Source organism: Stegodyphus dumicola, chromosome X2, assembly GCF_044657685.1.
Source record: "Stegodyphus dumicola isolate Sdum_Otavi_A_Nest chromosome X2, ASM4465768v1".
In the NCBI taxonomy this organism is placed as follows: Eukaryota; Metazoa; Arthropoda; class Arachnida; order Araneae; family Eresidae; genus Stegodyphus; species Stegodyphus dumicola.
The window spans coordinates 125,769,407-125,785,927 of record NC_140781.1 but is presented as its reverse complement, the minus strand read 5'-3'; the positions used below and the strand labels follow the sequence as shown (position 1 = coordinate 125,785,927).

The 16,521-nt window shown below is 34.0% G+C and overlaps 1 protein-coding gene across 1 annotated transcript in view; it reads right to left on the bottom strand.

Annotated features, from left to right (window-relative positions):
• Positions 1-15,484, bottom strand: part of LOC118181809 (dual specificity tyrosine-phosphorylation-regulated kinase 1B-like) — a 110,626-nt gene extending 95,142 nt beyond the window's left edge. The window contains exon 1 of the mRNA XM_085809551.1: positions 14,817-15,484. Coding sequence (XP_085665677.1) covers positions 14,817-14,955 — 139 coding nt within the window. The 5' untranslated portion in view covers positions 14,956-15,484. The remainder of the gene's footprint in view (positions 1-14,816) is intronic.
• Between the last annotated feature and the right edge of the window lie 1,037 nt (positions 15,485-16,521).

The following is a 16,521-nucleotide window of genomic DNA, read 5'->3' as shown; positions in this document are numbered from 1 at the left end:
AACGCTTGGACAGTACTCAAAGCAGTGTTTTAGAACAAACCAAGGAAGCTGATTTCGAGAATGAATTTAATACGGCTGAAGGATACAGAGATTCCTTTATAGCTTTAAAGGTGAAACTTCAGAATAAAATTGGACAATTGAATTCGATGAATGTTACTACAGATATTGCTTCAGTTTCGATTTCGGATCCTAAAGAAAATAAAAACAGGAAGTTCAAACTTCCTAAGCTTGAGCTGAAAAAATTTTCTGGAGATGCAAGAGAATTTTTAGGCTTTTGGAGCCAATTCTCCAAAATTCATGAAGATGCGGATATTGTGCCGGAAGATAAATTTTTGTACTTAGTGCAAAGTGCAGTACCTGGCTCAAAGGCAGCTCAACTTTTGAACAGTTTTCCTGTTACCGCCGCGAATTATCCTAAAGCTATCGAGCAGCTGAAAGAAAGATTTGGTAGAGAAGACCTTCTGGTGCAGATCTATGTAAGAGATTTGCTTGGGCTTGTTACAAAGAATGCTACAACAGGCAGAACGGCGTCGGACTTAGGAGTACTTTATGATAGTATAGAAAGTAAATTACGAGCGCTGGAAAGCTTAGGACGCACCAAGGAAAAGTTTGCTGATTTCTTGGGACCTTTAGTAGAGTCGTGCCTACCTGAGAATATTCTACGTGCCTGGGAGCGGAGTCGAACTTCTGAACAGGGACAGGAAAAGAGTTCTGAAAGAACGCTTGAAAAACTAATGTGTTTTTTAAGGCATGAAGTAGAATCGGAAGAAATGATTAGATTAGCACAATCAGGATTTACTCATTCTGTTAAGCGTCTTAATAAAAATGTTATTTCAGGTAATTCAGATTTAGCAACAGCTGCCGCGCTGGTAAGTACAAATGAAACCAGTAAAGGTAAGCAAAATGTTTGTATATTTTATGGTAAGCCTCATATGAGTGCTAAGTGTTTTAAAGCTGAAAATATGAGCTTAAATGAAAAGAGGCAACTTGTACAAAAGAAAGGTGTTTGTTTTTCATGTTTAAGAATTGGCCATTTAAAAAACCAATGTAAAGCCAATATTAAATGCCCCATTTGCAGTTGTGATCATATAAAATTTATGTGTCCTCAGAATGTTAGATCTGTAAAACAAAATGACTCTAAGTTGGATGTTTCCCTTTCTAATAATAGTAAGAGCGAGAAAGTTTATTTGCAAACTTTATGTGTTCTAATTAAAGTTAAAGATCGAGAGAGAAAAATTAGAATTCTCTTGGATTCGGGATCCCAACGATCATACGTTGGGGAGAAAATTATGAAGCGAATGAAGGCTGATCCTATTCGACAGGAGAAAGTAATTCATGGTTTGTTTGGGGGGAGGGAAACTGCGCCTGTAACCCATTCTGTTTTTGCTATTGACATAAGCAGTTTAGATAACACTTTTAGGTGTTGTTTTGAAGCTTTTTCTGAAAAAAAGATATGTGGATTTGTTCCAACAATCAAGAATGCTCAGATTATAGAGGAATTGAAAAGCAGGAAAGTTGAGGTCAGTGACACATTTTGCGAGGAAAGTGAAATTGATTTATTGATAGGTGCAGATGTCATTGGTAAACTGTTAACTGACGAATACCTAGAATTACCCTCTGGTTTAACTGCAGTCAAAACAAAACTGGGTTGGACGGTTATGGGTAAAGAAAATGATACTGTCAGGGATAATGCCCTAATAAGTCTTTCCTTGCATGTAAATAATGCTTCTTTGAAATCTTTATGGGAGCTTGAAGTTTTGGGTATTTCCGACCCGACGGAAAATAGTAAAACGAAAAATCTTCATTGCGACTATGAGATTGATTTTCAGAATAAATTATCTATTCGGCCCGATGGTAGATATGAATTAGAATTACCCTGGAAATGCGAATCTACCAATTTATCAGATAATAAAAGCATTGCTTTGACACGTCATCAAAAAATGATAAAGAGGGCAAAAGAAAATAATTCTTTGAAGGAATATCAAGAAGTGTTTAGAGAGTGGGAAAATTTAAATATTATAGAAAAGGTTCCGGAAAAGGAATTAAACAATAAATGCCACTTTTTACCACACAGACCGGTTATTAAGATGAATAGTGAAAGCACTAAGGTAAGACCCGTTTTTGATGCTTCATCTTGTGAAAAGGGAAAACCATCTTTGAATCAGTGTTTATTGAAAGGACCTAATTTAATAGAATTAGTCCCTGATATTTTAGACAGAATGAGATTTTTTCCTATTGGTCTGAGTGCAGACATAGAGAAAGCATTCTTGCAGTTAGGAATTTCTCCGAAGGATAGAGATTACTTGCGATTTTTCTATCCAAGTGATGAGGGAGAAATAGTGTATAGGCACTGCAGAGTAGTTTTTGGGGTTTCCTGCAGCCCTTATCTACTAGGTGCGTCTATTAAATATCTCTTGAATAATTGTCCATCTGACTTTTTAGATGTGGCTGACAAATTAAAAAATTCGTTCTATGTGGATAATTGTATTACGGGTGTTTACAATATTGAGGAACAAGAGGATTTAATTCAAAAGGCCAAAAGTCTTATGTCGAGAGGCAGATTTAATTTAAGGGGATGGGAGAGCAATGTTGCTTCCAAATATACTACAAAACATTCTGGGGACACACCTCTTTTAGGAATATTGTGGAATTTAGACAATGATACTTTAAGGTGTAATATAAATGTAAATATGATAACTTGTGATACTAAGGCAACTAAGATACTGATTCTGTCTATTGTACAATCAATTTTTGATCCAATTGGAATACTTGCACCAATAACTTTGCTTCCAAAAATTTTGTTACAAGAAACATGGAAGTTGAAATTTTCTTGGGACGAGGTATTGCCTCATGATTTTGTAAGTAAATTTTTTGTGTGGTTATCTGATATACTTTTGTTGAAAAATGTGGCAATACCCCGATTCATTGGAACCTTTGCAACAGTTGAATTGCATGTATTTGTCGATGCCTGCAAATATGCTTATGCAGGATGTATTTTCGCGAGAAGTGTTGATTCATGCAGTGTAAAAATTACTCTCTTAAGAGCAAAATCTAGAGTAGCTCCTATTAAGAATTTGACGATTCCTAGATTGGAATTAATGTCCTGTTGCATTGGATCCCGATTATTATATTCTGTTTGTAAAGCTCTTAATGATTTTGATATAAATGTAATTTTATGGTGTGATTCCACAGTCGCATTATGGTGGATCAGAAATCCTGGTAATTGGTCAAACTTTGTAAGCAATCGTGTTAAAGAAATTACTAAGTTGACAAAACCTGAATCATGGAGGCATGTGCCTGGTAATATGAACCCAGCAGATGTGTTATCTCGAGGTTGCTCTGCTAAACAAATGATTAACTCGGAGTGGTTTAAGGGACCTCTCTGGCTAAGAGAAAGCCCTGAATTTTGGCCTACCAATATTGTTTGTCAGCCGAGCGAAGCTGACTTGGAAAAGAGGAAGGTAAAACTTATTAATGTTAACTTTTCAGAGGATACCACTCCTTGGTATGCAGAAAGAGTTTCTGATTATGAGAAAATTATTCGTGTAACCGGTTGGGTGTTACGTTTTATTTCTAACTGTAGGAAGAAGTCAAATTTGTGTAAAGAATCTAAACTAACTGTTGCTGAAATCATAAATTCCGAAAACGTTTTGATTCGGTTGGTTCAAAGCTCAAATTTCCCTGACATTGGAGCTCTTAATCCACTTGATGTATTCATTGATAATGAAAATATTATAAGAGTTAAAACTAGAATATTGGAACGTAAAGACAATTCTGAATTTTTAACACCAATTTTGTTACCGAGTAAATGTATCTTTACTACATTGTTAATTGAGTCAGTTCATAAGAAACATTGTCATGCTGGAACTCAAATGCTTCAATCTATTTTAAGAGAAAGATTCTGGATACTAAAACAACGTAAAACTGTGCGTAATGTGTTAAAAGGGTGTGTAATATGTCAACGATATAAAGCGAAACCGATGTCTTGCGAAGTGACTCCCCTTCCTGAAGATCGCGTAGGAGATTATAGGGCTTTTGAAATTTTGGGAGTAGATTTAGCTGGCCCATTGTTTTTGAAAGACGGTAAGAAGGTTTGGATGGCACTCTTCACATGCGCTGTGTACAGGGCAATCCATCTAGAACTGGTGACTTCGTTATCAACAGAATCTTTTCTTTTGGCTTTAAGACGATTCATAGCCAGACGTGGCAAACCACGAACCATTTATTCTGACAATGGGACTAACTTCCGAGGAACGTATAACGAAATGTCTAAACTTAACTGGGACATAATAGAGAATGAGGCAAAAATAAAGAGAATAGTATGGAAATTCAATCCACCAACAGCCTCCTGGTGGGGAGGTTGGTGGGAACGGCTAGTTCGCATGGTTAAAGAACTTTTAAGACGTTCTTTGGGAAAATCGGTTTTATCTTATGAAAAACTGGAAACCTTAATTTGCGATTGTGAGTCGGTAATTAATTCTCGACCTTTAACATATATTTCGGAGAACTCTGAAGATGCTATCCCTTTAACTCCGTCAATGTTTTTAATTGAAAATTGTACTTCGAATGTAGCAGATATAGATAAAATTGACTCTCAGCATTTTTTTAGAAGAATTAAATACCGCACAAAACTTCTTAAAGATTTAAGGAACCGCTTCCGAAAAGAATATTTGGGGCAATTAATAATGAAACAACCACAAAATAAAGTAACCCGGTTGCCTAAAATTGGGGAGATAGTCTTAATAGGCGATGATTTCAAAAAACGCTTGTATTGGCCTTTGGGTAAAATTATAGAGAAAATTCCTGGTCGGGATGGCAAAGTTCGAACAGTTAAACTAAAAACTCAGAATGGGATTTTCATAAGGCCCGTTCAGCGTATTTATCCACTAGAGATACAACTAAGTGAAAATTATTTAGTTGAAGAGCCTAACGTTAACGACGATAAGAAAAACGATCAGACTGACGTACAGCATATAAAACAGAAATTTACGTCGTCAGGACGGCTTGTTAAGAAGCCTAATGTACTAGACCTTTTTAATAGGATAACATATGTTTTTGAGTCGTTTGCCACTGACTCAAAAAGGGGGGAGGATGTTGCATAATCGAGAAAATATTGTTAAGAATTTTATTATTACTATTTTTATTATTATTGTCTATTTTTCAAAAGTGTGTTTTTGTTTTATATTGTGTGAAGTTGTAACTATATGTCTTTTCTTGTGTGGCAACAACGCTTCTGTAATTCTTCAATTTGAACTTTTGGATGTGTGCCAAGTTTGATGGCATAATGCTCTGGTGAGAGCGTCGATTGATTGTGTAGATGAAACATGTTGTTTCAGAACGTTATTTCTTTAAAATATGTAAAATAAATGTTTTGTTTTCTGAACTCGGATTATGCAAACGTTATTTAGTTTCAACATCTGGGATATCCTCCCTTAAAAAAGTCTTCATTATTAGACAAAGGATTTACTTAAAAATAGCATCATATGGTTGACTCTATTAACAACGAAATAAACAAAGATTCATACACCGAGATAATAAAACTGCCTCACATTAAATGCAGTGATATTAATAAATCATGATCATAAAATGCACGTGGTTTCATATCTGAAAAGACTATTCTTAGAATAGCGTCAGAGTAAATACTCCCAATATTAAACTGCGAGCAATAGTAGACATAATGCAGACATTTTGTTGATGTGTAAATACTAGACGTGTTTCATGTACTAACCAGCTGCATTAAACTTTTAACCTTGGCATAGAAAGCAGAACTCAGATGAAATCATTAAGATAAATATACACTGCTTGACTATGAAACTACACTGAAGAGCCAAAATATTATAACCACCTACTCTCTAACGCGTTGTGCCACCTTTGACCTGCAAATCACCTAGGCATGGATGCCACACATTCTTAGCAGATGACTGGAGACAGTTTGTACCACAGCTTTCATGGTCTGTTCTGCATAATTAAGAGTCCCAGAGCCACCCATGAGAACATCTCCCAAAGCATAATATCACCACCACCAGCCTGTGTATGACTTGCTGTACAAGGGGAGAGCAACTGTTCGCCTGGAAGACAGCATACCTTTGGCATAACCATCTCAAAGTGACGAATGAGAAATCATGATTTATCTGACTAAGCCAACTGTCTTCCAATTATCCATGATCCAGGCTCGATGTTCCTGGGTTCACTTGTAAGTGTAGTTGACAATGCCGCTTGGTCAACAGAAGCATACGTGTGGGATGTCTGCTGCGCAGTCCGATGTCCACCGAACTGTGTGTTCTGAAACCCTTGGACTTGTATTGCATTGGGCTGGCAGCTGAGCCACTGTTTGGTGCCAATGATTTTGCTGTACCAAGCGAGAAAATCTTCGATGTCCATTTTCTTTGATGATGTGTGGACAACCAATACATTGGCATCTACTGCTGGTTTCACTGTCACTTACCCACTTTGCATAAATACTAAAACTGGCCAATCGTGAACAACCTATCAGTCCAGCAGTTTCTGAGATACTTATTCAGAGTCTGATGTTGTTGTAACATATCTCACCTGATTGACAGTAACATCAGGTCTCTGAAATCAAAGCAAACCCATGAAATTCAATGTGGCAAGGGGTCAAGATTGCACCCGTCGTTGGCAAGAGCCTGGGGCACCATACATGTTACAGTACAATGCCCAGTTCCGCCCCCCTAATTTCGAAGAAGAATACTACGGGGGAACGGGTCCAAGGGTCACTCACTCCTCTTCCCCTACCACCAACCTCTTGAGATGATTTTCCGCTCGCTCATCACATATTTAGTGCCCCCATGCCGCACAGACATTATGCATTTACAAACATCCATGTCTTTTCCAAGATTCGAGTATGGCAGTCAGTGTCGCTAACCATAACATATTTTTGCTTTTTAATGCAATGTACCTCAATGCTAAGGCTTGAAATGATGTAAAGAAAATAACACAAATTTAATATTTTTCAACTTATTTCTATAATAGCAAAGGGCAGAGGTTCTCTTAATGCACTAGGGCTCCGTTGTATTACACAAAGAATAGCTTTTTTGGTCACAGATTAGAAGTGTTTTTGAAAAACCTGAACCAATTTTCAGAAATCTTAATTCATAATTTTTCGGTATCAGGACTGGATTCAGACTGTTATCAGGACTGGATTCAGACATGTGCATAAATACATGCATGTACAAATATATCATGTATTCATGTATATATGTACAAAAGTATGTGTGTGTATACATATACAAGTACAGTCAAAAGCCGTTTTAATTCAGACACCCATAATCCAGAATGAGCTATAATCTGGACCTCAAAGCTGCAAACTTTCTGTGCATGCGTCGCGTTGACGCATGAGCGTTTAATGTATAAAGGACGGTATAAGCTAAAATTACTTATTTCAGTTAATGTTGCAGATTGCGTTGTTCCTTAATCTTCGAATTGGATCCGGCTTATTATTTTTTGCAGACTGTTAGAGCAATTTTATAAAAGTAAGCTTGAACTTTTGATTATGTCAAATACAATTTCCAATGCTGGAGCTCCCAATGGATCTACAAAACGAAAGTATCTTTTGATGTCCATCAAACAAAAAGTGGAATTGCTGCAAAAAATGGACAAAGGCATGAAGAAAGTGACAAACAGGTTAGTGAAAATGAAAAAATTTCGATTGACAAGTTAGTCGGTATTCTCGGCACAGCAATTACAGAACTTGAACAGTGAAACTTTGTAACTGAACAAGAAATTATGTCTGTTTATATAGAATTAAAGAGAAAGTATTAGCACATAAAACAAAGCAACTTAAAAAACTTACATTGAAAGAAATGTTTAATAAAGTAAACAACTAAATATTAAGCTTTTTTTGTAAATTTTGATACTCTTTACATCATAATTGTTCTTTATTTCATAAATTATGGTTTCATATTTTTAATTTTAGAATTTCTGCATGCCATCTTACCAGATTTAAAGTGATGATCAATAATGCGGAAAAATAGATAATCCGGAATCGCCGAAGTCCCGACGAGTCCGGATTAACGACTTTTGACTATATATGCAAATACATCCATGCATACATACGTTTCTGAATATGGTCCCAATGACAGAGTACCCTTTTTCTCTCTCCAAAAATTACATGTATTTCTTACATGTCTGCACTGAAGTATTTTTGCCTAGCTTGTGTTTGCAAGGAAAGCCAAATATGATTAAATAAGGTAAGTTTATAAAATAAATTTTATATAGTTAAAAAACCATTAAATTTAAGAGAAATTAGTGTTCTTTTATATGAACTGATTTAGAATTTTACAAATATTAAAAAATATCAATAAAAAAATTTGATTTTTTAACATATTTCATAAAACTGTGTGACGAGGAAGGGGTTAAATTTGTGTCCCTTATCAAATATTACCTTTTTTAAATATTAACTTTTTATTTCTCATAAATTTTGAAGAAAAAATGTGAAGTTTTCTGTTCTTTTACTAAAGTTTTCTGTACTTCCTTGCTTATGGTTTGGCCACTGCACCCAGAATACTAGACTATAATATTAACACTTCCCCAGTTAGCAATTAGGCTGATTATAAAAGTTTCTTTTTGATTTTGGAAGTCTTCAGTTACACTTGTTTGTGCCTATATTTTGCCATATTCTGTAGAACATTTTTGACTGCTTCAAATGTCCTCTTTCATTTTTAATTTTATCACATTCTGAATTTTTCACTGCATCAGAAACTAATAAATCCTTAATATATGAAAAATTTCAGCAATTTTTTCAAATCAAAAATAAAACTGGCAAATTTCTAATCACATATGAGCCATCAAATTAAAATGGCAACATAAATTCTTAGAAAACATTAAGGAAGAATTAAAGCAGATGATTTTTTCGGGCAGTACCTACTGTATTTGCGTGTGCTGCGCAGACAGTGATTGGCTAGCAACACTGGCTGCTGTACTGATGGGCCTAGGTTCAAATCCTGAAGACAGCATGAATGTTTGTAAGCATAGTGTCTGGGTAGCAAGGGGTTACTCAAAATACAAAGCGAGCTGAAAATACTCTCTAGAGGATGTGGTAGATTCTCTGATAGCCCCAACGTGGTTGTTCTTTCTCAAAACTGGGGCAGACATTTAACAATTAGCAAGGCCCAACAACACCTAATATATACATAAGAGAATGCAGAAGCCTTGCTTCAACCTGTACTTGAACTTTCCTGTCAAATAATGTCACAAATGTATTATTCCATTTATTAACAGATGACTTTATTTGCAGTCTATGTAGTGTCCCTTTACTTTTATGACTTGATATAAACATTTTGCCTTTATGGTAGGAAATTTTGAGCTGAATGTTTTATTCTTATAAAAAATATTCATGGCATAAATTATCACTTACTTCAAAGAAAACGATTAGACATCGTAACATTAATTTAATGAACTTAAAACTTTTAATAATATTTTCAAAGACTGCAAATATCACATCACATTTTTAAGCCATTATACACATACTCATTATGAATAACTAAAAAAAATAATAAAAGGCTGCATGTGTATGGAGCAAAAAAAAAAAAAAAAAAACGGGGGGGGGGGGGACAGTTCTATATCTCTCGTTGTACTGGGCTGACTGGCACAATTCAAACTGCATTTTTCATGTCTCAAAACTCCAGCTCTACTGGGCCGACTGACAAAATTCAAATCGCATTTTTCATGCCTCGAAAGCGCGACTTAGGATATATACAGTCGAAGGTCTTTAATCCGGACTCGTCAGGATTTCGGCAGTTCCGGATTATAAATCATCAGTTTAAATCTGGTAAGATGGCATGCAGAAATTATAAAACTAAAAATATGAAACCGTAATTTATGAAATAAAGAGCAATTATGATCTAAAGGGTATCAAAATTTACAAAAAAAAAAAAAAAAAAAAGCTTAATATTTATGTGTTTACTTTATTAAACATTTCTTTATATGTGTAAAGCATATGCATAGTCGAAATTAGAAAATTGAAACCACAAGACTATTTCATGTGTATTCGTGATATTTATAATGATGAGGAATTTGATTTAAATCATATCAAAGACGGAGTACATCGAGATGAAATACTACATTTAGTAAGGAATTATAAGCCGAATAAAATAAAAGCATCTGCCCTGAAGATAAGGATAGTGCTGACAGATCAAGTTCCAGTTCATTGTGCGCCATGACGTCCCCCCCCCCGCAGAGCAGCGTGAAGTTGATAAACAAATTTCGGAATGGTTAGAGAAACAATGGATATGCCTTTATCCATTTTTTGAAGCAATCTCCCTTTTTGTTTGATGGACATCGAAACATGCTTTCACTTTATAGATCCTTTGGCAGCTCCAGAATTGGAAATTCTTTTTGACATAATTGAAAGTTCAAGCTTACTTTTATAAAATTGCTCTAACAGTCTGCAAAAAATAATAAGCGGGATCCAATTTGAAGATTAAGGAACAACGCAATTTGCAACATTAACTGAAATAGATAATTAGATCATTTTAGCTTAGCTTATACCATACGTTATACATTAAACATACATGCGTAAACGAATATGTATGCGCAGAAAGTGTGTATGTAGCTTTGAGGTCCGGTTTATAGATCATTCCGGATTATGGAAGTCCAGATTAAAGACTTTTGACTGTATTAGATTTACATATTACATAGGTATTTTGACACAAAAATCGGAGCTTTTCTAAAATAACAATTTTGTCCATATTTCGATTATACAACTCAAATTATGCCTAGATATTAAATTTTGTTAAATATGGTGCGAAATTTCTGAAGAAATTCAAAATTTTTTCTTGGCAATTTCAGTTTGCACCAAGAATAATTCACTTGGCAATTTCAGTTTGCACAAAGAAGTTGAGATAATTATTCTTGCATGGCAACCAATTTTCCTTTCCTTCCATTATGGCAAAGCAGAAAAAAAAAGGCCCCTCGTTCCTACCTTTTTATATTGTGCATGAGCGAGAAAAAAAGTTACACCATATCTAATTTCAAATAATTTTAGCAAAAAGTCTAAGTCCCATTTGATGTTTTATCGCTTTCAACAAATATGCCAAATTTCAAAACTCGCCAATATTCACATATACCTTTGGAAATTTTGAATAAAAAACTAATTTTTTGCAGGTATGCTTAGAAATACATCTACTTTATGATGGTGTTAAAAATTTTATAGATTATAATTCATTTTTTTTTGAAAAATGTAAAAAGATTATTTAAAAATACAAATTTTTAAAATAAATCATAAAAAATGGGTGAATTTTATTTGGAATGAACCTGAATTCTGAAATGTGAAAGGAAGAATCAAGTAACTTTAATAAAAAATGAGAGATTAATAAATATATACCGAACTCAATTAACATTGAGGAGCTAAATTTTTAAAAACTACCTGTGCGTAATTTGAGTCGCAGAATAGAAATATGGAGAAAAAAAAAAATCGGTACGTTATTTCAGAAAAAGTCCAATTTTGTGTCAAAATATCTATATTAGAACAATGCTATTTATAAATCTAATACATATCTTAAGTCGTGCTTTCGAGACATGAAAAACACAAGCCAAATTTCGTTAATTGGCCCAATACAATGGGAAATATAGAACTGTCTCTTTTTTTTTTTTGTGCCGTGTACGTAATTAATATTAATTAAAATGTTTAAAAGTTTTTGTAGATTCCTTATGGATGGTAATCTTAAAATAAAATAATCCAAAATAAACATTCAAATGGAATAATAACACTTAATCCTAAAACAGCCGAAGGAAAAAAAAAAAAAATTGTAAGGCAATTCCGCCATGGAAAAAGTCCAAATAGGAAACATAATAAGAATAGAAAAAAACGCTTTTTGTTCCAATTTTACTTTTGAGGGAGGGGGGATTTACATATTACAACTCCATTTAAATTTTTTTTTTGGTTACTTGCTTATGAATACTATCCAAGTATCATCTAGAAACGCTTTTCCTAATCTTTTACAGTTTACTTTAATAAAGTACACATTTTTTGTTGTTGCAATATTTCGGATAATGAATTAAACTGTGTGTGTTTGTTTTAATTATACATTGAATTACTGCCGTCTTGATACATATGCACTAGTTTTGCTATGGTATATAATATAAAACCTGGCATTTGCAATACTTTTATTTATATATCCTAACTTCCATTTATTTTTGGTTTACTTCTGACTGACTGAATGTTTCGCTGTACGGAGGTAGTCACGCTAAAGATAGTTTATCTCTTTGTTTACATTCCGTACCCTTCATTTCTAGCCGTTACTTTGTGAATGTTATAATGGCTTTTACTTTCATTTTCACTACAGTTTTCTCGATTTTTTTATTACATACACATGAATACGCTCCCTGTATTTTTAGATTTTGCATACACAACTATGTTTTTGTTTAGGTGTTGATTCATATTTACTACTTATGACGTGTTGTAGGGTTATTGCACTTTTAACTTGGCGACGTATCAGCAACTAGTCGCCAAAACGTTTTCACCGGAAGTTCGATGAATAATCAAGCAATTCCAATTTAATTATTTTCATAACTTTTATAACGCAGAAAAATTATGAAATCAGGTTTAATACTATATTAGATATAAGCGAAACTGATGTCTTTCTCTTCACAGGAAAATTATGAAAAAACAAAGTAAGAAAGACGAAGCTTAAAAACAGAAAAGCTAAAATTTAATTATTTTTATTTTCATAGATTTAAATGAAAAATACATCCTTCTTTTGAGAGGGAGGAAGGGGCTATGCTCAGAGAGAATGCTAATTCTTAAGTTTAAAACAGTGTTTTAGAGGTCTCGAAATTTTCAAAAACCACCAGCAGCGCTATCACGAATCATTCCCATTTCTTGCAAATGAAATAACATACATTAAATCAGATCCAAACGATGAATGATTATTTAGGGATTTAAGAATTTAAATTCTGTAATGACGTTTATGAGAAAACCTAGAAGCTTCTTTACAGTTACAACACCTTACATTTTAAAATTACATTACCATTATCTAAATCGCTTGTTTAGATAGGACATTTCAATTTAAACTTGCTATTGCTTTCTTTACTTGTTCTTTCATTTACATAGTAAAATATTTATAGCTTCAGTCTATTTACACAACACAAAACGATAAAACACTGCATATATATTTCTAAATATCCACTACATTTAAATGAACGTATACAACATGTTTATTGGATTGCAAAAAATTTTATTTAAAATTTATAGCCATTCTGTCTCGATTGAATTTTTAGCTGAAAAAAATTGGTTATGCATCCTGTTTTCCCATACACGAAAAATATTTATTCAGCTTTTAGTATATTAAAAATAAAATAAGACTGTATTAGTTTTAGGGTCTGCATAAATAAATTTTATCTGATTGTTGTCCTTTATTTCACATATAAATGTTCTGTGTGCTTGGGCAAAAATAAATATTTTATCATCCAGTTTTGTCAAATTGGCCATACTTTCAAATTTCGTTAATTGGAAACTGCCTAATCTTTACTGAAATATAATACAACAAATAAAAAAAACTCTCATTCAAACTGCAGCACTCAGCCTTGCGGGGGCAATAACCCAGTAACAGGAATTTTCAAATATGGGAATGAATGGCTTGCATTTTCCTACAGAAACTGTTAAATGTAAACACTGCCAAAATAGCGATAACGCTGCTGAATTGGCAATTCTATACAAGCGTTTTCCGGCCATAGCAACAGCCGTTATTTCAGTTTTCAATGATGGAAATTACTTTGCTTCGGTTGGAAGGCTTCCGCGGGATGTACGTCTGCTGGGATTGAAAAGCGCCACGTAACTCAAATAGATATAGTTCTGTATTTATCTGTCTGGGGGCAAATCATTTACTTAATTTCATGAACCTTACAGTACATACGAAGACCATCGAACTGATCTTCATCGAACATCGGCTTTTGCTGCGTAAAAGCATGGTAAATAAAGACGCGAGTAGCTGATCACTTATTTGAATAGGGTTATGTAATTAAATAAACATTGAAATTCAAAATGCTATCAAAAACAATTTTACCATTATGTTATCTCATCTCTAGCAATTTCCGATATATTTGTTTTAATGCCCTTCTTGGGGCTGCACATAAATGATGCATAGCTATTTCGTTATAAAAAAGAAAAAAAACAAGCTCTGTAAACAGTAGATTCACATACATATACACTCTGCGTCATTTGAATGATATTAATGTTTCGAGTCTATATATTTTTACCTAAATTAAGTTCTAAATTACACACCCAAAAAATATTCTCTATCAAAAAAAATATTTGTATCACTTTTCAGAAGTTAGCATATAAAACTCACCAATATTTGTTTTTAAAAATAATCTTCTTTTTAATGTTTTTCATACCGCTTTATATAATCAACTTACTTGGAAAGTACAGTTTATTATTTTAATGATTCAGAGTTGTCGAATCAGCCTTTGGCGAGTGAAAAACTGAAATATCGCCAAGGAATCCTGCGGAAGTCCTCCCCGGAGAAATAAGAGATCTCTACTTTACTAAACCACATTTTATAAACAAGGCACTATTTTCAGGCATTTTAAAGACAGTCAACTAATAAAACACGAACTCTGCCACCGAATTAATATAGAAGATATGACATTTCTTAAATTATGGTAAGTCATAATTATAAACACTAGAAGGGGCCATCTGTTGCCAAGGTAAACCACGTACATTTGTATTTATTTTATGTAAACACGTAATAAGATTTCAAGCGATCGTTTAAACATGTTAGCAAAGGTTGATCTGTCGAATTTTAAATAATACAACAACTGAAATAGAAAATATTCAGAGAAAGATACAGAGTACTTACTTTTAATTCTTGCGTGGTCTAGGAAAACCATGTGATCTTCCCCTTTGATCCAAGTAGCTTGTTTTGGTGCCATAACAGCATTATCGGGGGCTTCCATTGGGGGCCTCCGCTCCGAGCCCTCAGCACTGACCAGCACCATGGAAAAGCACGATCATGCAGAATTTTTATGCCGCTTTGATACGGAGGGCTCCAATACAAATCAGCACCCACACGAATAATTTTATCGTATACAGTTTTCACAAAATTCCCACACACCGTGGCACCATAGGTCACACAAAAACAAAATAAATCGTTTCCAATTCATGTCAGACATTCAGCAGACGAACAAATAAACATAAGCGCCAAACGTGGCGTTTAATCAGGTTCACTTAAGAGAGCATTCAGCCAGCTGGTTACTGCATTTCGGTCCGCCATTCCACAACATGGACGCCGGAACCCACATGCAAAAGGGGTTTGAGAAACAAACACACACTAGCATCAGTTCACGAAACTCCTCGGATTTCGTTGCTTTTTTAATAGACTTTATATTAACAGCGAAAAATCGTCTAAGTTCGGTAAGCAAATAAATAAACACGATGGTGATGTCAGATATAAAAAAAAAGAAACAATAAATACATCAACAGACACAAATACTTCGCGCACAGCAACCGATACAAGAGAGAAACATCAGGGAGGGTGGAGCCTGACTGCTACGTAGAGAAAAGCCCGCTTCGATTTTCTTAAGTCCTACCTCATTGGTGGAGAGATACTGCGGCGACAGTTCAGCGAATATATTCGACGGCCAATGAAACTAAGCTTTAGATAGCAAAAAGATATGCAAGCTTGACGCCGGAGCAGTCGGGAACAAGGTCAGGTGATAAGATAGCAGAGGCGTTGTGACTAAGAGAAAAGTCCACTTACAAAGTGCGCTCCCTTTCATGTCACAGATATGAAGATTAGCAATGCGTGCTTCAGCGTCCAAATAGCCAAATTATCATTTTCTCTAAAAATTTATTCTAAGTGATTTTATGCTTCTTCAAAACATTAATGGATGGATAATTTGGGAAAGAATGAAAAATTTTTAATTTAATTTTAATGTAAATAATATAATTTCAGTGTAAATGATATAACATTATTCAAATTATAAATTCAGAATTCCCATTTGTTTGTTTTCATTGCAAGTCTAAGAATTAAAAATTTATTGTAATTTAATGGAAATATTTGAAACAGAATGCTTAACTTTTTATTAAATTATTTAGGAGGGTATCTCCTTATAAACTAAATATTAGTTTTAACTGATCAAACTGTTTTCACTGCTTTGAAATCAGAGAACATGAGCGCAACTCTCATATTTAATTTTATATATAATATTAGTATATCACTTGTGCATGTTTTGCTGCATATACATTTTATTCCTGTTTATGCACAAAAAAAAATCATTAAAAGATTGCACTGCTTTGATTCGATTGAATCCAAAATATGACGATGTATTTATAAGCTACATTAAATTCCATTAGCCTCTCAGCAGTCTGTTGGTGTCGCAGCCCCCCATACAACTGAATTTAATAGGCTTACCACTGCCTAACTCTTTTGTTACATTTTGCAAATGAATAATTTAGCAAGAAAGAAAGAAAATTACCTAGCTCTGCAATATTTCGATTTAATTTTCAATACTAGGCCGTATTGAAAATTAAATTTAACGGAAACATACCTTATGCTTAAAAAT